Raw genomic sequence first — 24,102 nt, 5'->3', positions numbered from 1 at the left:
ATCAATACTTTTTGCAGCACAAAATTGAACTTCTGCCTAGCGTGAGAACGCTACAACGAATGGGATATAAATTATATGCTAGTATGGGTACCGGCGATTTCTACACGGAACACGGAATCGAGGTAGGTGCTTACTGTAACAAAAACTGTTTTCGAAGTTGCGTACATTAGTTTGAAAAGTTATCAAAAATCTACTGTAAGAGTAAAAATATTGAGAAAACTGCACATTTAAACAACTAATTGGTCAGATGAAAGTCGCTCTTACTATCCCGGAGATATATATAGACGGACCCCGAGGTCCTGGCCTAAGCCATTTTGCATCTTCCTAAGAAGATGAGATTCCGGAGATTAGCGTGTTCAAACAAACATAAAAACAGACAGACTTTTTTTTTCAAATTCATTTTCGTTTACTATTTTATATCGTTATAAATTATTTTTTTGATAATATACTCAATGTACAGACAAAAATTTTTCACTGTTTTATTTTATTTATTGATTTACAATAGAAAATAATTTCATATTTTAGATTGAAAGTGTTCAGTGGACATTTGATCACATCGGAGATCCAGAAGATGCCAGGTCCGATGGTGAGCTGATGCACTTGGCTGATTTCATGGCAAGACGTCAACTGGACTTGGTGATAAATTTACCTATGCGAGGAGGCGCTCGCCGTGTTTCATCGTTTAGTACCCACGGCTACCGTACACGGCGCTTGGCTGTGGATTATGCGGTCCCCTTAGTCACCGATGTAAAATGTGCTAAACTACTCGTGAAGGTAATTCTAATTCAATTTAGGTTGGTTTCTTGAAAATTGTGTGTGGCTGAGTAAGAAAAAGTTCAAATTTAAAAACTATTAGAAAACACGCTTTGTTTTGTATTAATTGTTTGGGATTATAAAGTTTCGTTTTGCTTAAAAATAATAATTCAACCTACTTAGTGGCACTCTTAATTTGTTCAATTTATTTGATTAGGTTCTACGATTTTTTTTTGTTTCCATAGACGTCCTATAAGGTCCAAAATATTATCCGGCTCTCAGGTCATGGCAGTTTACTGACGGAAAGACTTTCTTAATCGATTAATTTTTTATCCATATTTATCAAAGTGTGAATTTTAATTGCTGAATTAGTAGATCATGAAACTGAGTAGGTTTCCAGAAACAAAAAGGAAAAAAAATACTCGCCTAAACAAATGGAAAAATGACAAAAATGTATCGTTATAATAAACATTTTGCTCTGAAAACCCTAAGAAACTTATTAAAAAATATATTTTGTAATAACTATCTAATAACATTATTAAATTTTTACAGGCTATGCAGCAATGTGGCGGAGTCCCTCATATGAAAACACATACAGATTGTATGACTTCCCGTAATATATTAAAGTTACCTGGTTTCATTGACGTACACGTTCATGTTCGTGAGCCTGGTGCGACTTATAAAGAAGATTTCAATTCCTGCACAGCCGCTGCTCTCGCTGGTGGTATCACTATGATTTGTGCTATGCCAAATACTTATCCCCCAGTGATTGATCGCAGTGCTTTTGATTACGTTTCTGCACTTGCTCGTGTAAGTGCACGTTGCGATTACGCCTTATATGTTGGAGCTTCGTCAACTAATTTTGAAACAATAAATGAAATTGCACCACAAGCCTTATCATTGAAAATGTATCTCAATCAGACATTTTCTACTTTAACTCTTGATGATATGACTATATGGCAGCAACATTTACAAAACTGGCCTAAGAAAATACCAGTGTGTGCACATGCAGAAAGAGAGAAGACCGGCGCAGTCATTTTAATGGCATCCTTATTAGATCGACCTATACATATCTGTCATTTAGCAAGAAAAGAAGAAATTTTAATTGTAAAGGCTGCCAAAGAAAGAGGACTCAAAGTAACGTGTGAAGTATGCCCTCATCATTTGTTTTTAAGTACAGCTGATATTGATCGCATTGGAAAAGGACGTGCCGAGGTACGACCTGTTTTATGTAGCCCTGAAGACCAAGCAGCGTTATGGAAAAATTTGGACGTTATTGATATTTTTGCAACAGATCACGCACCTCATGCGCTAGAGGAAAAGAATTCAGAATCGCCACCACCAGGGTTTCCTGGCTTGGAAACTATTTTACCATTATTATTAAATGCAGTACATGAAGGTCGATTAACTATGGAAGATCTTATTAATAAATTTCATAAAAATCCTCGCAAAATATTTAACCTGCCAGAACAACCAAACACTTATGTTGAAGTAGACATGGATTATGAATGGACTATTCCAGATGCCATGGAATTCACAAAATCGAAATGGACACCTTTTTCAGGAATGCAAGTATGTGGTGCTATCCATCGAGTAACTTTGCGAGGAGAAATCGCTTACGTTGAAGGTCAAGTTCTTGTTCCTCCTGGTTTCGGACAAAATGTAAGAGATTGGCCTGTGCCTAAAAAACAAATATTCCCATCATATTCCGTTGAAAAAATGGAAAAGGAGTCAAGTCGTCCAAATTCCGCTCTTGATTTTAACTATTCCGGGGAGATAAGTCGATTAAATGAGTTTGATGTAGATCAAGTCGAGACAAAACCAGAAGCCCAAAATAAGTTAAATGTTCATTTCAATGAAATGGCTGCGTTAAGAAGTACGTCTCCGTTACCATCACAAAACTTAATTCGTCAAAGGTGTGATAGTACTTCAAATTACAATCCTGCTCAAACCACTGTCACTCATCGCCAACGCAGTGATTTATACGGGAAAAGTATTCTATCAGTGGACTCTTTCAACAAAGAAACTTTGAATGATATATTTAATCTAGCACAATTCATGAAAACTAATGTATCTAAAAGTCGTTTAGTAGATGATATTTTACGAGGAAAAGTCATGGCTTCAGTATTCTATGAAGTAAGCACCCGAACAAGCTGTAGTTTTGCAGCTGCTATGCAGAGACTAGGTGGATCAGTAATTCATACTGATGCTACAAGTTCGTCCGCCAAGAAAGGTGAAACACTAGAGGATAGTGTAGCAGTAATGGCTAGCTACTCGGATGTAGTTGTCTTACGTCACCCAGAACCTGGTGCAGTAGCGGTAAGTTTGCTTAAAAAAACCCTATATTATAAATAAAAAACAAAACCCTATATTAATAGGTGTCCCACATAAAAATAAACCTACATAATGGTCGTCCAGTTTCAATAGTCTTTTTTCATCGATTCCGGTAAAATGTAGCCCTTACCACCTCGTAGAATCTGGATAGGGATCTAGCCTTCTTTACTTGGTCAAACCATCGCGTTGGTTCCCGGCCTCTTGATCTTTTTCCTTTGGTATTGCCAACAATGCCCAATTTTTCATGCGCTTCATTCTCTCCTCATTACTTTTATCATCTGTTTGTAGGTAAAACCTTTATAGATTTTTCTGAGCAAACTGGTAAGCTGTAGTATATACATATTGAGGTAGGCAGAGACGATTGATTTCCACCTACTCTTCGACCCTTACAGACTTCTCCCGCTTCCCCCACACTGTTTAATGTATATTCGACATTATTTTAAAATAACCAAGATATAATAATATTGATTTTTCATTACTTCTTTCCAGAAAGCTGCTCGACACTGTCGAAAACCGATTATAAATGCCGGAGATGGTATCGGTGAACATCCTACGCAAGCGTTACTCGATATATTTACAATAAGAGAAGAAATTGGTACCGTCAATGGTCTTACCATAACAATGGTTGGAGATTTAAAGAATGGACGCACTGTTCACTCTCTAGCCCGACTTTTGACATTATATCAAGTTCAACTACAATACGTTAGTCCCCCGGGCCTAGGCATGCCCAAACACATCATGCAATACATAGCAGATAAAGGAGTACCACAACGAGTTTACGAACGCTTAGAAGATGTATTGGCAGACACTCACGTCCTATATATGACCAGGATTCAACGAGAACGATTTGAAAGTCAAGAAGAATATGAAAAAGTAAGTGCATTTAATATTACTAAACATAGGAATTATTCACACCCGCACATACATAATTATCAAGACTTTATCCATTATAAGGCAGACAGAGCTAAAGTCAGTAGTCACAAATCTCAGAGCACATTCAGCAAGATAAAAAAAGATTCAGATAAAGTAAGAGTTTGCTAGCCCATCGCCAATTCAAAATCTTTTTCATTGATTGGCTTGTTACCCGTGCAGATTGCAGAAGTCAATTAAGGGAATAAAAATATATCGTATATTAACTTATAATGTTTTTTCTTCGATACCAGACCAGCATGGAAATTTGCACTAGATGATTGTGCTTACGCCTCAGTCACCTTTTACCCCATCCACGGGATAGATATGAAGTGGTCCTATTCTAAAGTAATGGGGACCACACGGTTCTATCAAGCACCACATGGCCGATACCACCAAATCTTAACATTAAAAACTACATAAACTCTCATTATTATGATGTTTATAATTTGAAAAGTAAGGTCGAATACAACTACATCTTGGGTTACGTACTTTAGTTTGATTGCTAACTGATTTTCTTTCGGCGAGGAAAAATATCGTGGGGATGGCGGCAGCTGGATGAATGTGTAGCCTTAATCACAGTTGCCTTGCCTAATTACCTACCTCCATTAGTGCAAAACCCATTAGTTTTTAAGTTTATTTCCAATACTAATATTATGTCGTTAAATGCCTACTTGAATAAAATTTAACACCATCAAGACAAGCTTATTAAAAATTATATTAGTAGGTTAATATCTACCAATAATGTCATTACCTATAATCTTAATGAAATAGTTTTTGATATTTTATTTTCAGACTCGCGGTTTACTAGTTGTGACACCTCAACTGATGACCCGCGCACGCCGCCGCATGGTGGTTATGCACCCGCTCCCTCGGGTCGACGAAATTTCATCAGAGTTTGATTCCGATCCTAGAGCCGCCTACTTTAGACAAGCTGAGTACGGGATGTATGTCCGGATGGCACTTCTTGCCATGGTGGCTGGAGTTAACCCGCTTATATGATTCCTTCCATTGTTATAATTCCAAACCACAGAAGTTTAAAAATATTACATGCATACATATAATCATGTCTTTATCCCTTACGAAGTAGACAGAGGCAACAATCTCGAAAAGACTGGAAGGCCCATTTTTAATGGCTAACGATAGAATTGAGATTAAAATAGTGACAGGTTGCTAGCTCAACGCCTGATAGAAGAATCCCGAACTAAGTACCCTGTTTATAAACATTTCTTTGTATTCTGTGATTTTATGATGGAATTGAACATTTTATTTTCTAAATAAAAAGATTTTTTAATAAAATTCATTCTAGTTTATTTTTTACTGAACTTAAAACCTAGTTGTAGACGATGATACATTAGCCGATTGTGTAGCCGCATTTCATGGTTTGGACGTAGCATATAAAGCTTTTGCCAGAACAACTGAATATTTATGTACAAGAAAAAGGATTGTGAGCGGAATATATTCCAAATACTAATAAGGAATTCACAAAATCTTAATGGACACATTTTGCAGGTATTCAAGTACATAACTATCAATTAGTGGTAATTAGTATCACTCCTCTACTTCAGTAGGTATCTTTTTATGTCGCAAGTATTGTAAACTTTCCAAAAAATACCTAACTAGATAGAAACAGAAATAAATATGAATGGCGCACATAAGACGCACGCCGTTCCTGATTCTAGGATACTATTATTGATAAAACAATATCTATGAAAATGATAATATTTCCGAGATTTTTATCATTCTAGTAATTAAGCGATAGCATGAATAACTGATTAAACAAACCTTCCTGTTAGAGAAGAATTTATTATTTACCGCACATTTATTTGACAACTAGTTGATGCCCTCTACTTCGTGCGTGTGACTGAATGAATTTTATAAATGTGTTGTTATTTTTATATTTATCATAATTAATATGGCCTATCATGGTTCTAAATCAAGTATTCCAGTTTTCAAAATCACTTATAGTCTTATATGTTGCCCAAGTTTCACTCGAAAACCGTCCAGTAGTTCCGCGCGGAGATCAAATCATTCTGTTTTTCTGTATGTATGTTTGTTTGTGCACGCTATGTATAAGCAAACAGGCAAACAAATTGATTTATTTTTCAAAATCTTATTTTATTACTTTTTATTCATCGCCGAATTTAGTTATTATATAAATATATTTAAGGTACAGCAGTTTCTTTTTACGGTTTTATAATTATGTATTGATGATACATTTGATGACGTTCCACAAGGGTTCTAATGCCTTTATTGGTTGCAGAAAGATGCTAGTTGCCGTTTCCAACCAATCGAGGTGAAAATTTTTGAGAAAGGCCTTTATCTAACAATAAGCTTCATGTGGCTGTAATAACGATTTGACAAACCATACATTAAATATTTTACTTATATACCGTTTACCTGTCCGTATAATATACCTACTTTACACTAGTTTTTAAAGATTATTTATTCACAATTATATTATAATGTGAAAAATGGAACCATGAGAGTGGTTACTTCGAATATCCAATAAATCAAGCCTTAATCATAATATTAAGCTACTGTATAAGTTTCACATTTTAATAATTATAGTTACTACATGTTATCTTGATTTTATATTATAAATGTATTTACTGTAATTATGAGATAATAAAATAAAGTATTAAATACGAGATTCATGTTTGGTTTTTCTCCTTTTTAAGAAAGCGTACAATTAAATCCCTAACACTATCTAACCGTTTTTATTCATTCAATTAGATCTTTTCGATCTTCCACGGCTGTTTGTTGGGAATCTATTTATTATAATTTCGATTCTTCTTCTTCGTCAGCTTTTTCATTCAACTTTACCGACCCGTTTTTCTTTGGCTCATCAAGATGTATATCAGCGAAAGTAAACGGTGATATTCCTGGATTATCGATGGGAGAGTTACTTACTATACTATCAAAGCGAGGTCTACTTTTGCGGACTATTCTACGCACAGGGCGCTCCGAGTTACTTTCGGTTCTTGGTGGCAATTTATAGCCACCTTGCTTCGCTAGCTTTCGTTGGCAATCTGCTAATTTATCCCGTATTACATCCAAATACTCATTAGCTGTGATGTCACCGACTGCCTCCTCCATCAACAGCATACAGAGCCGTTGAGCTTGCTCAAGATATATAATAGCTTGTCCAATAGCTTCGAATTTTTCACTTGAACGTGCCATCGCTATAAAATGAGGAATGAAAAGCTCTAAAACCAAACGTCGACGCTCTACGTCCATTTTTGCCGGTAGCTTTACCTGTAAAAGAGATATGTATTATCTACATTATAAAAATAATATACTATTTACTAAACAATTTAACGTGACATCATTAAACCTACTCGAATAACCAGTGGAGGATCAAGAGGCTTCTAACGACACCTCATTTATCTAATTAAGATAACTGGTTCGCTTCGCCTTAGTCGGGTAAAAAAAACCTTTAAAATATATGTGAAATTATAATATATATATAGTTACATATACAACAAAATATAAAATATAAATAAGAAACCGACTCAAAGGTCGAGAAAATAAAACAAAGATATATATATACTATATATATGTACAATTAAATATTTGTACTTATTATAAATACATATAATAGACAGGTAGACAGAGCCAACAGTCTTGTAAATACATATAGTCATGTATATGTTATTCATATCAAAACAATTTAAAAAAATGCCTTATTTTATAAATGCGAAAGTAATTTGTTGTCTTTTATCGTTATCAACTAAACCAGTAGGTACTTTAAATTTTGCGTAATATACTATAGAGTCTGGGGAATAGGGTACCTATTATAAATAAATTTCTAAATTACCTATTCGTCTTTCATTGTAATCTGTATATCTGACACAACATAATTACAATCTTCAGACTGATAAAAAAATATTATGTAGAATTCAATGAAGAAAGACTATGTATAAATTTTAATTTTTAAATTTAAATTTCATTATTAAGCCATACAGCTGGACCTGGCTTATAGTCTCGTTAAGACTATTAGCTCTATCTACCCCACAAAGGGTATGGGCGTGACTATATGTGTAATTAAATAACAGTGCACTAAAATAATAATTTATAGTTGACTTACACTAGGATTCATTTCTTTCTCTCGAGGAACTGCTGCCTTCTGTTTGTTAATATTTACTCCCTTTCTCTTAGCTTCTTTTCTACGAAGCATTTCTTTCTTCCAACGGTAATTTTTATCGAAGGCTTTTGCTTTATCCCAGAAATCGAATGAATTTTCATTTTCACTATCTGATGAATCATCATAATGTTGTGTTGGTATTGGTAAACTCGGATTAACGATTCGTAGAGGGTTTTTACATGTTAAAATTTCATATAGTCTCAAAATATTGAACTTCGGATAAAAATCACGTTTATGGTATTTTAGCTTATTGAGAGCATAAAGAATGTGGGTCACTGGTGCTTCTAAAATATCTGCTAATTTTCTTTGAAGCTTGAGCAAAAGCGGTTTTGGGATACTTTTAAATTCATTGCAACTGTTCATAAAATAGTTTGGTAGTCTGCTCTGACCAAAATGAACGTAAAATGTTTGTAGAAATGTTCTCAAAGTCTCTCCTAATCTATCTTCTGGCCATTTGGCGAAGTTGTCTTCACACTGCCAAAATAAGTGGTTTTTAAAATGACTCGCATCGATCCCAATTTTTAAAGTCTCATTTTCCATGAATGTCTTATGCAAAGTTAATGCAAACAAATAACAACGAACATGAGAATGTGCCAAACACTTTTCTAAATAACGTTCCGCGGCAGGAAAAATTACCCGCCATTGTAATTCTTGATCAGGATTTTGACCACGCTTCGGCCTGAAACCAACTGGGATAAGGAAGCAACCTAACTCTATAGTTTTATGAACCATTTGCTTAGTAGGCCACTGATAGCTGAAATTCGTTCTAGGATTTTGAATAATTTTTCTTTCCCTAATAATGAATTGATTAGCAGAATTTGGCCAAGCTGCCACAATTGCTGGATATATTTCACATCCAATACTACGTCCATTTTTCAAAGCATTACAATAAATGCTAGCCCCTTGTGTTAGCGCGCTCTTGATTGCATCCTGAGTTAATTCTAGACTGGAACCCAAGTTTGTTATGAAAATGTCTACAAAATTTCTCATGAATTCTAAGGAACTTAAATAATATTGTGTTTCATATAAGTTCTGTGTTTGAATAATTTTTGACTGAGATTCATTTTCATCGTCTTCATCCCAGTCAATACGTACGTCTATTGATTTCCAAGATTCCTCAGGGAGAACCCCTGAATTTAAAAATGTAGACCGAATGCTTAGTTCTACTTTCTTTGGTGTTGTAGATTGTGTTATAGTTGTGTAGCCATAGTCGGATTCTGATTCACTTAATTCTGTTTGGCGACTACCTGAATTGGATCTATAACCTGATGTTTCAGTATCCTCTGATATAATGTCAACAGCAAAATTTTTGTTTTTCATCTCCTTTGTTGGACCACTTAATCTTCTTGTATAATTTTTCAAAATAGATTTTCTTGGTTTATCATTTTCGTTAAATACTTCTTTCTGTTCTTCTGAATGCAAATTTTGTTCTCTATTGCCAGCATTCTCTAGTAATTCATGATTTGTATTCCTAAAGTCATTAAGGTGTGCAATATTACTCTTTTGCACTTGCCAACTCATTTGTTTTACAGGCCCACTTCCTCTTCTTCCTATTATTTCCGAATCTGTGTTAACAAAAATATCTTTGGAGATATTGTCGTTTGTAAAACTATCTTTGAAGTGGGAATCGTCCAATCTCTTCTTAATTTTCTCCAATAACTCATAACCTTTTGTTGATTCTGTGATATCATCTGATTCAATAGATTCTTTTTCTGAATCAGTATATACACTATCATCTGATTCATTTTTACGGACATTAACGTTTCCTGACTCTTGCATAAGAGTGCTTTTTAAAATTTCCAATTTTTGCAATTTCACATATCCTGAAAATAATTGTTTGTTAAGTTTATGAAATAAACTCGATGAAGCACTTATTAATTGTTTTCTACTTGTATCCACACAGCACACGCGGCGGCCAGGCCTTTGCATCGGCTTGGCCGCCGCATCATGCAAAGAGTAACTAATTATGTATATCCGAATCATGAACAAAAGGTCTACACGCATAAGACTATCAATTTCATCATTCATTATCAAAATTTGTTAGATCATCCGTGTAAGGTAGAATGGGTTCAAAGTAAAAGTAGAAAAAAATATATTTGATGCTAATTTTAAGTCTGTTACAATGTTATAAATATAAATTCTTTTACATTTTCATTGAATAAACACATTTTCATTAATTCTACGCCTCAAAAATATGTTACCTGGTTCTTTAGTATCTTTGATACATAATTTGTAAAACGGTGCATCTAAAACAGCACTGTAGTCAGATGTATCTCCTGGCTCACTCGCTTCGACATTATCATAGATAATAAAGAGTTTGGGTGCCACTAGAGGTTCAATTTTATCTCGAGTGCGTTCGTAACGTACATGTTCATACACTAATTCTTGCAGACGGTCAGCGAAAAACACATGTTTGTGATGCTGAACCATGGCGTCGTTGATGGCGTGCTCGCGATCTCCAATTGTATTGTATTTGATATGATCCATTTCACTGAAAATATAAAAACTTTAATAAATATCTAATAAAAAGTCAATTGCTCTAAAACACTACATCATATAAATTAATAGTTAAAATGTTAACCTCCGTTTATTATTCTAGCCTCTCACGCCCGGCGATTAAAGAGAAAAGGGGTCTTAAATTTCTCATTTAATAACTTGAATAGGTACCACGTCTCGATTGGGTGAAGTTTTGAATTGTCATATAATTATGATAACAGTAAATCATAAAGAAATCACCGCAACAACATTCTTTTGATAAACCGTATTATGCGATTGGTTTTCCTTTATCAATTAATACCCATTCTTTACTATTTATCGTTTGCGTCGGTATCTTTGCTGAACTCGGCTCGTATTATTTTATTTTATATCTTAAGAGGGGATTATCGTCAATGAACTAGATATAATGCAAACATTATTAAATTATATCAAATCTAATAGAATAGGTAATAATAATAACCTACCTTTAACAATGGTGTAAATACTATCTCACCAGAAATAATTTCACAAGTGAAATTCTAATAGATTTACTACTAACTTAAGCTAATAACATAGTATATCGAGCCTGAAATCAATTGACTAGCTTATGTAGGTGTACATGAAACCTAGAATAGAATCATGAAAACTGAAAAGAAAATAAAACGGCCAAGTGCGAGTCAGACCCGCGCACAAAGGTTTCCATACCATCACCACGTTTGCTACTTAAATATTTATTTTTACATTCACATTTCTGTTTATTAAAATCATCCAAAAATTGGTTAAAAATTACTTATTACTTTATTTTTATGTCTTTATTTATTTTAAAAGTTGATTGTTTGTAAACTCTTTATTGCACATAAAAAGAAATGTAACAAATTACAGAACAGTTATTGAATTTAGAAGAATATATACAATGACAGACTTATCCTAATTGGGATTTCTTCAAATCAACCAAAATATTAAGCAAAATCCATAATCAAAAAGGCAGCGCACATAAAAAGCATTTAATGCGTTATAATAAGCAATTAATTTCTAAATAATTAATGATACAACAATACAATGATAATACAATAAACATAACCAAAATATATAGGTATGAACTTTTATAAATATGAGTACCTACATTCAATTGTTAGATGCATCAGAATACAGTTTTTGATTAGTGTTTTAAATAACTTAGGTTAAGAGCAGATCTTGTGGAAGATTTTTCCAAAACTGAGCAGAACGAACACCAAAATATATGCCATAAGTCCAAGAGGAATAAGAAGGAATAAGTTATTAAAATTGTTATGAGACCGCAAGCGACTATCCGTCACACGGAAGGAGAAATTTTCATGAAGATATTTCGGACATATATGATTAAAAAGGATATTGAACAAAAGAGATTGTGTATGAAGATTACGTCTAAGGCGATTGGGAGCCAATTCAATTCAAATCAAAGTGACGAAACTCTGAAACATTATCGAACTTACGAACACCGAAAACAAATATGAAACCGAAAATGCTTTAATTATGTAAAAGCTCTTACTTGTCAAGCAACTACTCAGTAACGTTCAAAAAGCAACACCACTTTGAAAGATAAAGGAATAATACTGTTATCCAGAACCACTATTACATCCTAATAGCCTAGACCTAGATTCAAATCATGTTTCTTCAATAAAAGCCGAAGGGTAAAAATTAATAAATTTATCAGATAAATAAATATTTTATGATAACTAACCTAGAATCAACAAAAAACATTAATAATATAGATATCGGGGAATCACTGCAAGTGCATGTAAGTACCTAAGTGAATAATTTAACTTGCAACAGGTAACGAAACGAGCTTTTATACAGGATGCGGCAGCAGAATCTTTTTATTATTTTATTTTATTAAGGTGCATTTTAAAATTTCTATGTCCTTATTTGCCCGAGCGAGCGAACAACCAGTGATAATTAAAACCTGCATTTCCTTTTACCTCCTTTTCCAAGAAGGTATGTTAAATAATACAGTACAAATATTAATAATTTAGAAATGTTGCAACCGAGTGTATTATAGAATCTTAATTGGCTATTAATTAATATAACCAGGTCTTTACTCTTACGGGGGAGAAAAAGTCAACAATCTCACAAAGACTGATTGGCCACGTTCAGCTGTCTTGCTCAATGATGGAATTACGGTTTAAATAGTGACAGGACCGACTTTATCTTAGTCGCCTTTTACTACATCCATGGGAAAGATATGAGTGATATTCGATAGTACCGCGAACTATATGGCTATATTTTTCTTTTAAATAAGTATTACTAATTTAGAAAAGTTAGCGACCACTCAGTCTTAATAATCAATGTCAACTTAATAAAGTCAAAGCCAGGCTTAATAACAGGCGCGCTTTTTACAACTTGGGGTGCAAAAAACTATAGAATTAGGTACACTATTCTGTTTGAATTTCTGGGTAAATTATATTTCGTATCGATTCTGTTTGGTACTGTAGCGGGAGCAATGATTCGGGCTCGACCGCCACCAAATGGAAGATCTTCCGCCAGGCTAGGTGTCATGCCTGGGGAACCGCGGCTCCGACGATGTTGTCTCGGAGGTTGTATATAAGCTCCAATCCGTAAACTTTGCTTACGCGATTTAGACTTTTCACTTTTTTTGACTGATAGCGTCGCGTGATTCATTGTTGTGACTTGTAGCGTAGAAATGTCGCGACAGTACATTGCAAATAACTAGGTATCCATACTGGGACTGGCACAAAGCTAAATTAATTCACTATATTTGGGCTTATAAATTCACAAACAAAACACCAATCTTACAATTCAGGGGCTTACTTGTATATACATATGTTGCTCCAAAACTGTCATCTAGCTCCATTTCAAAAATTAAAAGATATTATTGAAAGAAGACAAAGAAATCCTAAGTAAGTCCTGCGACAAAATTCATGCTTGACTCACCTTTCATAATTGTTAAAGAATTGTATCGAAAGAAGAATATTATTCAATAAAAATGCATCAGAGTCGTAATGTAGCTGATACCGCATGAGATCCAGCGCCTCATCGTCGTAGGAGCGCAACGCGGGCGTGGCTGCAACCGCGGCAGCCGTGCCCGGGGAGGACAGTGCCGCCGGCTTTACCGGGCCTTCCACCTTTCCGATTCTCTTATTCAATGGATTCGCTTTTATCCGTTTTTTCTCTTCTCTTTTCAGTTCTTTGTGCCTTTCCCTCTCGAAAAATTTATCCATCTCTTTTTGAGACTTCTTAGACTTCACGTTGCCCATCGTTACGGTAGAATTTAATCAACTTTCTAGTTTTAAATGGGTATTTCAACGACTTTCTAGCTGATGCACATTTTCAATACAATTGAAAGTCACAAGAGCATTGTTTTAAACCACTCACTTTAAGCATGTACGACTTGGTGAACTGAATAAAAATCACTGAAGAAATATTTCCAAGCCTGCCTTTAGTCTTTTCTTATCAAGGTATAATGATTAAATTTTAGTGATAAAGACCGCATTAAATTGATTTGATTGGGTACAAAGCTGTACAAGCGTAGGTCTAGATTTATGAAAACCACAAACTTTATTTAGAATTATTAAGGTGTTGGTGCCCGAATGCCGAAACCCATTTTTAAATCCTTTTTCAATTCAAAGAATTTATATTATTGAATAGAATGGAAACAAGTTATGGTTAATATTTGATATTACATTTATATGTTTATGTATAACATAACTCTCCACATAAATTTCATCTTCTTATAATCTTTGAAAATTGGAACTTACTGCCTCAGTCGGCCCTTTTAAAAAAAATATGAAACCCTACATGCATGCGCGACTGATCACACATTGATGTTGCAGTTTTTATGAAGGTAAAGAAAGCTGTAAACAAGTACCATTTCAAATTACAAAATCCCAATCACAAAAATAAATTATTTGGGTGTAAGCTTTCCCTCTAGCGTTAATCACTGTTTCATCCTCATCTTTGAGTAAGTCAGGTTTTTACAGGATGCTGTCCCCTCTGACCTTCGTGACTTTTTTTAAGGGAGCCTTACTCATCATGGTAAAAACTGCGCCAGATGATGATGATGATACCTTTACCAGTAATACGACATCTGCGGTAGATTTGGAGGGGTTATTTATTCCGCCACCTTGAATAAAACACTATAAACGGAATATTGCTTGTAATAAATAACAAAATAAATAATGTAATGTTTTAAACAATTGACAGTAAATTAAGATACATGATGTGCCAAAACAGTTTACATAATTGAGACAGTATAAATTGAGACTCGTTTATATTCGCATAAGTTATACTTACATAACAAACATTATCTTCTTAAGTTTCAGTGACAGCATTTTACCAGAAAGATAGCAGGAGCAGGTAGGTATACTAGAATAATACATCCGACTTTTCTTATTTCTTGAACGCAAATACAATTTTATATAACCTTGACTTACTTTACTGACTTAATTTTCATATAGGTATACCTACAAATTACCCATTTCAAGATCTTAATTTAAATTAAAGTTTCCAAATTCATAAATCGCATATAACAGTTAATTTTCATACAACTAAGTTTCATTATTTATTAGGATTTTCTGGAAACTAATTATAAGGCTAGATAAGAACGCTCTACTTTGGCATAATTCATCGCACAATTTTACCTCATTAGGTGCCCTTCAATATGATTGCGCTTGGAGGAATAAATACCTCAATGTATCATTTGCAAATTAAAGCGAAACTAAGTTGTCGAAAAGTACAAATTTCAAAAAGATCAAAATATGAAATCAGGGTACAGTTGCCAAGATCTCTGCAGGGGCGATACTGGTTCCCGCTTGCTCCATGTGGTTCGCTATACTAATTTCATCATTCTCCGTGAGCGTGTTGATTCGCCGCTGATTCTTCAGCTTTTTCACTTCTCCCATCTTCTTTTCCAACCGCCGCCTACAAAATAAAATCATTAGTTATTTTTAGTACATACATACATACATATGGTCACGTCTATATCCCTTGTGGGGTAGACAGAGCCAACAGTCTTGAAAAACTGATAGGCTACATTCAGCTATTTTGCTTTATGATAGAATTGAGATTCAAATAGTGACAGATTGCTAGCCCATCGCCTAAAAAGAATCCAAGTTTGTAAGCCTATCCCTTAGTCGCCTTTTACGACATCCATGGGAAAGACATGGAGTGGTCCTATTCTTGTTTGTATTGGTGCCGGCAACCACACGGCACTTATTATTTTTAGTAGATGTTATTTTATTCTTCAATTGTTATGTTTACAAGTAAAATCGAAAGATAAAAAGAGTGAGAGATAAAAATAAAAGGAGTGCGTGCATATTCGCTAACTCTAACAAAAAAATCTTATTTCTAGTAAGTACTATTAAGCAGTTTCTGTTGTTTCTGGGGACTTGATTGTGTCTGAGTGTGTGTGTCCCTTGGTATTGTACACAAAAGTTATTAAAATAGTCCCCTAAGGATCATGTTAAAGTTGAAAACTTCGAATGTAAGTAATGTTAATTTTTTATTTTATGAAATTAAAGCCGTCTGAAAGGAATTACGACACAGAAACGATCTGTCCGTCTGTAAAAATATATATGTACGAGTCTTTTAAATAATATTCTGTATCACATAGGTATATAAAAATCAGTGCTTCGAATTTAACAAAAGTTAGTAATGTATTTGTCTACCTTTCCTACCTGCTGCTGCCTGTAAACTGTTTTTAACGGCAGCCACCTAGCCAAGCTAGCAAACACTCCTAAACGCATATAAGGAAGTCCATACCAAAAAAATCGTTACTTCAAAAATTTGTATCGTCTGTGGGCTATGGGATCTCATACTAAAATATGTGCACAGTAAACTTAATATATAGTGCTTTAAGCGGAAGAAATTGTATTTTTATATAGACATTCGTAAAGGTAAAGGAGAAAATAGTTTAATTCAAAATTCTAGATTGTGATTAATTTCAATTATTCACCACTTAGGTTTATTGGACAAGATCAACGTATTTTTGTCTAAGTTTTTGTCTTATCTTGGTCCCTTTTTCGGGGACGGGTGCCCAATATACCAATTCGCACATTTCTCGTAGTAAAAAACTTACTGTTGTCGACAGTCGAGTAACACTCCCAGGAAGAAGACAGCGGCGATGGTGACCAGGACTACGATGGTGACCCCCACAATGGTGGCTACCGTCATAGTGGGAGCCTCCTCCATTACCGACATTGACACTCCAGGCTCAATCGTAGACTCTGTCATTTCTGGAAAAAATATACGAGTAATATTTAAATCTGTGTTTGCTTCTTTCTTGCGATTTATTCCACTTTATGAACCTAGGAAATATCATCCGGATACAAAAACAGACTTTTAGTGTCCTCAATTAAATATAATGATGATATTCGCCAGGTGAAATAATTCAATATAGGTAACTAAGGACTTTGTTTATATTGGAATAAGTCAACAGGGGTAATAAAAAGCGACTTTTTACCCATTTCTCTAATTACACAAAATGAATAAACTATTTTAACGATTAGAGAAATATAAGCCAATTAACCACAGGGAACTTAGTGTCAAATCGAAACCTCTGTACCTGTTTTAAATAGTTTTAGGATCTCTGATCTCAAAAGAGAAATGCAATATAAAACTAAACTGTTTTAGTTTTTATCGTAGTTTGCGTTTTAAGTTTATGATGACGATTCCATTGCGCTTCAAGATGAAACCTCCTTAAGAGGAATAAATTAAACGACCTATTAAATACCTACATAGTCTGATGATCTTGACCTACATTAGCTCCTAGGTATATTTGCTCTTTCTACGTTGTTTACTATTTAGTTCAGTTTTAGTCATATAAAGAAAAAAAAAATGTTTAGCGTATTGCTCTATAGCAATATTCGTTGAGTTATGGCCTTTTGTGCCTGCAACACGGTGTGTGTTATTTATTAATGTGTTATTTTATAGGTACGTATACATTGTAAATTCTGTGTGCAGCAAATCTAATTTCTGAATTATACCTACATAAATATGTATTTAAACTATGTTTTAGAAAATATAATTGAGGCAATAATTACCTTTTTCATACGAATCCATTACTTTTATTCCTTTTTTTTAATCTGAAAAAAGAGAACATTATTGTATTAAAAATACAATTTTAGTTATAATTTTTTCTAGGTTGTGTAAACTCTTCCGTCTCTCTCTATCTTTGAGGTAATCTGAACCGTGAAAAAAGAGAGAAGATAAAACATTTGCCTTATCAATGTTCGTGAAGGGGGCAGACTTGTGTTGAGTGCGCTCTGGTTCTTGTTCCACGACTCGGATGTGACTAGTGATTAACATCAAAGAAAACATTTCCACGAACTTCATGTATTACCACCTTAATTATTTTAATCGTACTTATTGACGTATGACAATTAAGATCGTTATTCGACGATTAGTCAGTTTTGTATTTTGACCTTATCGGAAACAGGCAATCTAATATGATAACCAAGTGCATACATACTGATGTGTTTTAATTCATCGACTACCTATGAAATAATTTCATGAAGATAGGAAGTTCTCTCAGTCTAATTGTGGACCGTCGGTGGTCGAATCGGTAAGGTGTCCGTTTAAAATTGTAATGTGCCTTTGCACAGGTTCAAATCCCACCTCGGTCTTGTACCAATGACTATTTTCGAAGTAATGTATATTAGTTTTAATACTAACCGGTGCTAATGCTCTTACTTTGAAGAAAAACATCGTGAAGGAACCGGCACATTCAAGCAACTGGATGTATAACCATGATCGATGCAATTTGTGTTAGATTCCCCTAAAAAGTTGCGGAGGTCAGTTGGGAGTCGCTTGGTGTAAAAACCTGACCAAAGCAAAACAGGATCAAATTCTAAATTCCATAATTTCTTCCTTATTAGGTTTTATTTTATTATTAGGTATTACTGAATTAGAGAAATCAAAAATGTTCAATTATAAATAACAATAATACTGTGAAAATGTGATTTTCAGGTAACACATTTAGTTTTCATTTAGGTTTCATTACGACATTTTCGTAGATGCGTTTTTCCTCGCCATATTACGAGTATAGTACTCGCATACAAGCCGTCACCTGGGAACAAGGTACGCGGGATTTGAAAATCCATTGTTTACCATTGGCACTCAACAAATCATTTATTTTTTATGGACTACATATTTATAAATTTTATTCGGGCACCCTAATGGTCCAACCATCGATTATCGATTATATATTTCAATGAAATGTTTGATTAGTAAAATTTTAATGACTATCATTTTTATTAAATCGATATCTCATCGCTATGCACTATATCCGCTACTGGTACAGTAGCGGAATCTTATCTTATCTTATAAGTTATTAATAATATGACATTTCAGGTTTCTAGATGTCTATTTTTTCCATTCTTGTTATCTGCTTAGCAAACAAAGTCGTCTAATTATTAGATCAAAGTTTAAGGGTTCCGTACCTAAATCGTTCATACCGTCACCAGGCTGTATCTCAAAAACCGTGATAGCTTTCTAGCCATCTACATAATATTTTTGATAGCTTTCTAGCTATCTACAAAAATATTATGTTGTGTCCCTAACAGATAGACGCTTAAAAATTTCACAGATATTATTGTGTATTCCTTTCAAAATAAATAATTAAATAGCAATAAAGTAATTATTAAAGAGACGTTTCTTTCTAGAAACGTAGATATAAAAAAAATATACGGAATCCTTCGTACGCGAGTCCTACTCGCACTTAACCGGTTTTTTTTCTATACTGTTACTGGCTGCCACTGGTTTCCAACTGAGCTTCGCTTATTTTGCCAATGGAATGATGCCAATGATAATTTCTTCATTTTGACGCTATGTAAAACTTTTAACACGAACCTGTCACAAGTTTAAACAAATAAATACTACATAGATAGGTAGTTAAGCAGTTAGTAAGCCGCTATCAGCGTCACGACAATTTTTGAATAATCAGTGTTTGTAATAATCGCAGCTGCGGTGCTACGTGTTTTTCAACACTGACGAATGGATAATGATTTCATTATAATAATGTTTGCAATAACTAGTACATTCTTTTAAATTTAATTATTTATTTACATAGGTAGCCATCTCTCTTTGAATTTTGGATTTAGTTAGTAACTTGCTCAACGAAGTAAAATTAATTTATGATTTCTTTGTCCTAATGAATAAAGGGTTTTGATAAACCTTGTCTTATTGGCATTAAGTGATAGCTACAAGTCGTTTTTTAATGTTGTAAAAGCAATTTTTTTTATATACAATATGGAGGAATGGATTAAAGCATGTATAAGGAATAGAGGTTTTTTTTGTATTCTGAGTGAAACCATGGGTCCTATTGTCCTATACGGAAGGCAGGTGATGAGTGATGCTTTTCAAATATTCTGTACTCGTACCTGATCCCCACGAAATACTGTGCTTTGTTTCATTGTCTTTCTTTGAAATTATAGTATCGCTTGACAAAAAAGTTTTAAATTAATTACAATTAAGTACTTTGCCGCAAGGTGCAGAAGTATAGACATATTGCTTAAAACCTCACTCGACGGCAACAAAGTCATTAACTTATAATTTCTCACAGTAGACATTGGACAAAGATGTTTTTAAAACATATGAATGTTACGTACCTGTCGCATTTAATGTGTGTTTTGATAACATCTTTTATTAATTGATAACACCTTTATTCTATTACGATCACGAGAAAACAATGGTTATAGCCTATCATTTAAATTTGACTAATAGTAACTATGACTACAACTATTCAAATCGTCTTAGATCCTACAATAAAAGGCTGCAAAGTTATGAAATTCTCTTGACACTTAGATCGAACGTCGGGCAAATTATCTCAGTTTATGTACCTAGGTATAATATGTTTCTTATTTATGATAGTATATTAATATATTGTTATAGACAACAACGACCTGCCTTTTTTTACTTAATTATCAAGTTCATTTATTGTTTGACTGGAAGAGACTTTTCAGGGGATAAGTCAGCTGTTACAAATGATTTATTTCTTTTCTAACCATGTACTATCTATTATAAGTGTAAATTTATGTGTAATAAGGATAAGACAAACAAATAAACCATTACATTGTTGTCATGAATCAAAATTTTATCTCTTTATTTCCTTTATTTATATTTATCGCGTGGAAAAACCTACTATCCGGGAAACATCCGACCAAACCAAAAAGCACACGGTGATGATAACATCACTCAGATCGTAATGTGTTCTGAGGAAGTAATGTATGTTGAGTATGTGTGTTACAGGCTGAAGTGACGGAGAATTGAGCTCGGGCGAACTCATCATTAACAGCCCTCCTTGACCCACTGTTAGGCATAAGACTCACTCTGTGATATTTGGCTACCCATGCCAACTTTTTCTATCCTGGGCCAAGGCAGCGGTTGATGATATATAGTAAAGCGCTGTCAGCGCTTTACTAAATATTATCAACCGCTGGATATCTCACGCTTCGTTTTCAATTCCTTGGATGCCTTCCTGTTACAGCCTTACTCCACCTGTCTTCATCTTCATTCTAGGGGCCCCGCCTACTTCCTCTGTGATATCGACTCTGCCAACCACGTCGTAGACAATAATCCACCGTCGGATCTCCCCATTGCGAACTCGATCTTGTTGTTTGATGCCAAGCATGACTCGCTCGATGGCTCTTTGCGCGACCGCAATCTTTTACATTGTAACAGTCCATTTTTCGGCGCCATAAGTAATCATGGACAGGACACACTGGTGACTGAATGAGCAGGTTTTTATGTTTTTGATCTCTTTACATTTTCTCGTCAAATCGATAAAGTAACCGAATAAGTATATTGTAGTTAACAGTGTACAAAGAGGCACAGGCTCAAGGCTTTTCTGATTTATTTACATTATTTTGCTACTACAATGCGGGAAGAACTAATAACCTATTAGGTACATCGTGACATAATAAATCTCGCCATGCCTAGCATAATGCGCATATAGTTAAAGTCAACATTTTAACAATATGCAACTTCTTTTCAGGATGACCCTGTACTTCTCTCCAGAAAGATGAGGATGTGGATTAGTTTTGTTTAATAAATTATTTTTCATTAGTCGCCTCTTGGGATATCTGCCGAAAGATCTGGATTTTTTATGTGTAGCATAAAATCACACGGATTAAACCTCCTCGCAGATAAAAAGTCTACCAATAGAAACATAGTGTCGAAAGTTAAGCTTAGTGGAGCTATGAAGTAATAAAACGGCATACATACTCGTAGCCCTTACGAGGTGGACAGAGCCGAGGTGGAGTGGTTATGATAAAAGTATGTTTCAAATAGTGACAGATTGCAAGCCCACCAAGTTTATTAGCCGTTCCCGTAACAGTTACCCAACACTATGCTTACTACTAGACTGAATAGAAGCTTGAATCTGCTTTTCGTCGTAGTCGCCTCTTACTTACTCCATCCACAGTATATCCAATTATGTCTATTCAGCTTATTATATAGAGCCAAGAAACACAGTTTAAATCTTCAATTATACGAGTATATACATATATTTCCAGTTCCAATATTGTACAAATTAATGAATTAAGTAATTTGGTACTTTATTTACGACATTATGAAACCAGTCGCTTTTTTATCAATTTCACCTAATTATTGTAATTTCACAACGCATAATTAGGAAACCTTTTTGTTTATTTAATAAATCATAAGTAATTTTTAAGTAAGTAAAAATGTTCTTTCAAATACGTGTGATATTTCAATACAAAACTATATTTAGGCACAAACATAATTCCAAGCAGAAATAATAATAAAAACACTATCAATTCAAGGCATTGCTTGTATATTCCACGTACTGTACCGAAAGAGGCATCTAGCGGCCTCGATAGTAAAGTAAAAACTAGTACGAGCATTACATCGAACGTCCGAAGTCGAAGGATCGGAGGATCTTCTAACGGATCTCACAACAATATGTATGTCAAGAGCGAGCCTCAGGAAGTACCTAAGTAAAAACAAAAATATATATGTGACCGTCAGTTTCACGAAATATTTTGACGCGTTTTATTTGTCAACATATGCGTCACTGGCATAGTGGAAAAGAACTGAAGTTAAAAAATATAGTTACTTTTTATTTTTTTAATGATACAACTGAATCGTGTTGTTACTTAGCATATTTCGGGAAGATTACAATCTGTATAAAGGATTAGAACAGGACAGAAGCAGTAATTTCTTAACTTGGGTACCTCTTAAAACAATGATGCTCACTTCTTTCACTGACTTACACCACGTCACTAAGTAATACTATTAAAAAAATACTTTGGCACTAATTATGTATCACAATCTGTTTTAACAGCACTGTTAATGTTTGTTATGAATTGAAAGTCTGCGCATGCGCAGCGCTCGGCAGCGCGTTTCTCACTGTAGTGACTGTGTCTATACTCTACAGCGGAGAGATCAATGGCACATCAGGTAAGTACGTACACCGCCTTAATGTTTAATTAAAAACGCCTTCCAAAACACTAGTTGTCCCTATATTTTATTATTCTACTTACTACCTACTAATAAAAAAGGTGACGCAGCAAAACTCTTACTAAAGAATGCTGATATTGTGGTGACTCAAGTATCCACTTGTACACACGTACATACATAAAAATACCTTTTGATAATTATCATAGAATTCACAATTTATTGTTCACCATATAAAATTATGATGAGGTTCTTTTTACCGACTACAAAAAGAAGGAGGATTCCAATTCATCGGGATACTTTTATGCAAATGCAGTTTACTTGTAGGCTTGCGTCAACTGATTTAGAAAAAAAATTCTTCTTTTTCAAAAATTTTCACATGTAGGTATATTAAATATCTTCAAAACTCTACACTTATAAATTGTTATCAATTTATTTAGCAACCAACTCTACAAAGGTTCGATATTTGATTAACGGATACTTTCGTTTGATGAGATGTTAAATAATTCATTCATTCGAAACCAGACTGAACACATTTTTCTCCCGTATAGCTTATAAGTAGGACAAGTTATACGACGCCTCGTCGAGGCTTTCCTAAAGGTTTCCACACTATCTAAAAGAAATAGATAACGTTATCATCTCATACGTGGGAAAAGCAAAGTCAACAACCGTTGTAAATTTTCCTAATTTAGCTAAGTGAGTGAGAAAACTATGAAACTAATAATTTCAATTTATGCCTCATTTTCATAAATATAGTTACATAAGGTGTTTATTATTAGTAATCTTTATTAGCTTAGTTTGAGTTGCAAGACTGATTACATAGATATATTATTTGTTAAGGTAACACCTATAATTTGTATATGGTGGTCTCTGAAAATATGAACTAACTACCTTAATATTTCATCTTCAATCTTATCCAATAATTAAATTAGCTCTACTTCGAAAATTAAAATGAATTTAATTTTCGAAGTAGAGCTGATGAAATTTTATGCTAGTGTGATGTAGTTTTCTGTCAAATCTACTAATGTAGTAATGTATTTGGTACAAAGAGCACGGTGCCGGGAGGCGTACTG

At 34.2% G+C, this 24,102-nt stretch overlaps 3 protein-coding genes and 2 long non-coding RNA genes across 10 annotated transcripts in view; 3 read left to right on the top strand and 2 right to left on the bottom strand.

Annotated features, from left to right (window-relative positions):
* Window positions 1-5,297, top strand: part of LOC106131787 (CAD protein) — a 29,843-nt gene extending 24,546 nt beyond the window's left edge. For both annotated transcript variants that reach the window (XM_013330985.2, XM_013330984.2), the window contains 5 exons: window positions 18-122; window positions 526-774; window positions 1,306-3,072; window positions 3,577-3,960; window positions 4,792-5,297. In XM_013330985.2, the coding sequence (XP_013186439.2) occupies window positions 18-122; window positions 526-774; window positions 1,306-3,072; window positions 3,577-3,960; window positions 4,792-4,998 (2,712 nt within the window). In that variant the 3' untranslated portion in view covers window positions 4,999-5,297. The remainder of the gene's footprint in view (window positions 1-17; window positions 123-525; window positions 775-1,305; window positions 3,073-3,576; window positions 3,961-4,791) is intronic.
* Window positions 5,298-6,541: 1,244 nt separating this feature from the next.
* LOC106131872 (uncharacterized) lies at window positions 6,542-14,039 on the bottom strand. The gene is made up of 4 exons (XM_013331116.2): window positions 13,550-14,039; window positions 10,345-10,634; window positions 8,087-9,966; window positions 6,542-7,254 (listed from the first exon to the last, which is right to left on the bottom strand). Exons 1-4 carry the CDS (start codon window positions 13,870-13,872, stop codon window positions 6,775-6,777), a joined length of 2,973 nt encoding a protein of 990 aa, XP_013186570.2. The 5' UTR covers window positions 13,873-14,039; the 3' UTR covers window positions 6,542-6,774.
* A 717-nt stretch (window positions 14,040-14,756) lies between these two features.
* Window positions 14,757-23,093, bottom strand: LOC106131922 (uncharacterized). 5 transcript variants are annotated; one of them, XM_013331200.2, is made up of 4 exons: window positions 22,807-23,093; window positions 17,656-17,697; window positions 16,692-16,848; window positions 14,757-15,535 (listed from the first exon to the last, which is right to left on the bottom strand). In XM_013331200.2, the coding sequence occupies exons 2-4, from the start codon at window positions 17,672-17,674 to the stop codon at window positions 15,379-15,381; spliced, it is 333 nt and encodes a 110-aa protein (XP_013186654.1). In that variant the 5' UTR covers window positions 17,675-17,697; window positions 22,807-23,093; the 3' UTR covers window positions 14,757-15,378. The 5 variants fall into 5 exon arrangements, with proteins under 5 accessions (XP_013186654.1, XP_013186656.1, XP_013186655.1 ...); XM_013331202.2 differs by lacking the exon at window positions 22,807-23,093 and adding an exon at window positions 21,968-22,011; XM_013331201.2 differs by lacking the exon at window positions 22,807-23,093 and adding an exon at window positions 18,287-18,842.
* On the top strand, window positions 18,090-21,746 carry LOC132904422 (uncharacterized). The gene is made up of 3 exons (XR_009657579.1): window positions 18,090-18,176; window positions 21,131-21,351; window positions 21,606-21,746. It is a non-coding gene; the product is annotated as an uncharacterized LOC132904422 (long non-coding RNA).
* LOC132904423 (uncharacterized) overlaps window positions 22,960-24,102 on the top strand; it is a 33,392-nt gene continuing 32,249 nt past the window's right edge. Inside the window, exon 1 of the long non-coding RNA XR_009657580.1 lies at window positions 22,960-23,032. This is a non-coding gene — a long non-coding RNA (uncharacterized LOC132904423). The remainder of the gene's footprint in view (window positions 23,033-24,102) is intronic.

This window comes from Amyelois transitella, chromosome 5 (assembly GCF_032362555.1).
Source record: "Amyelois transitella isolate CPQ chromosome 5, ilAmyTran1.1, whole genome shotgun sequence".
Classification (NCBI taxonomy): Eukaryota; Metazoa; Arthropoda; class Insecta; order Lepidoptera; family Pyralidae; genus Amyelois; species Amyelois transitella.
The sequence above is the reverse complement of the archived record's forward strand: the minus strand, read 5'-3'. Positions and strand labels throughout refer to the sequence as shown.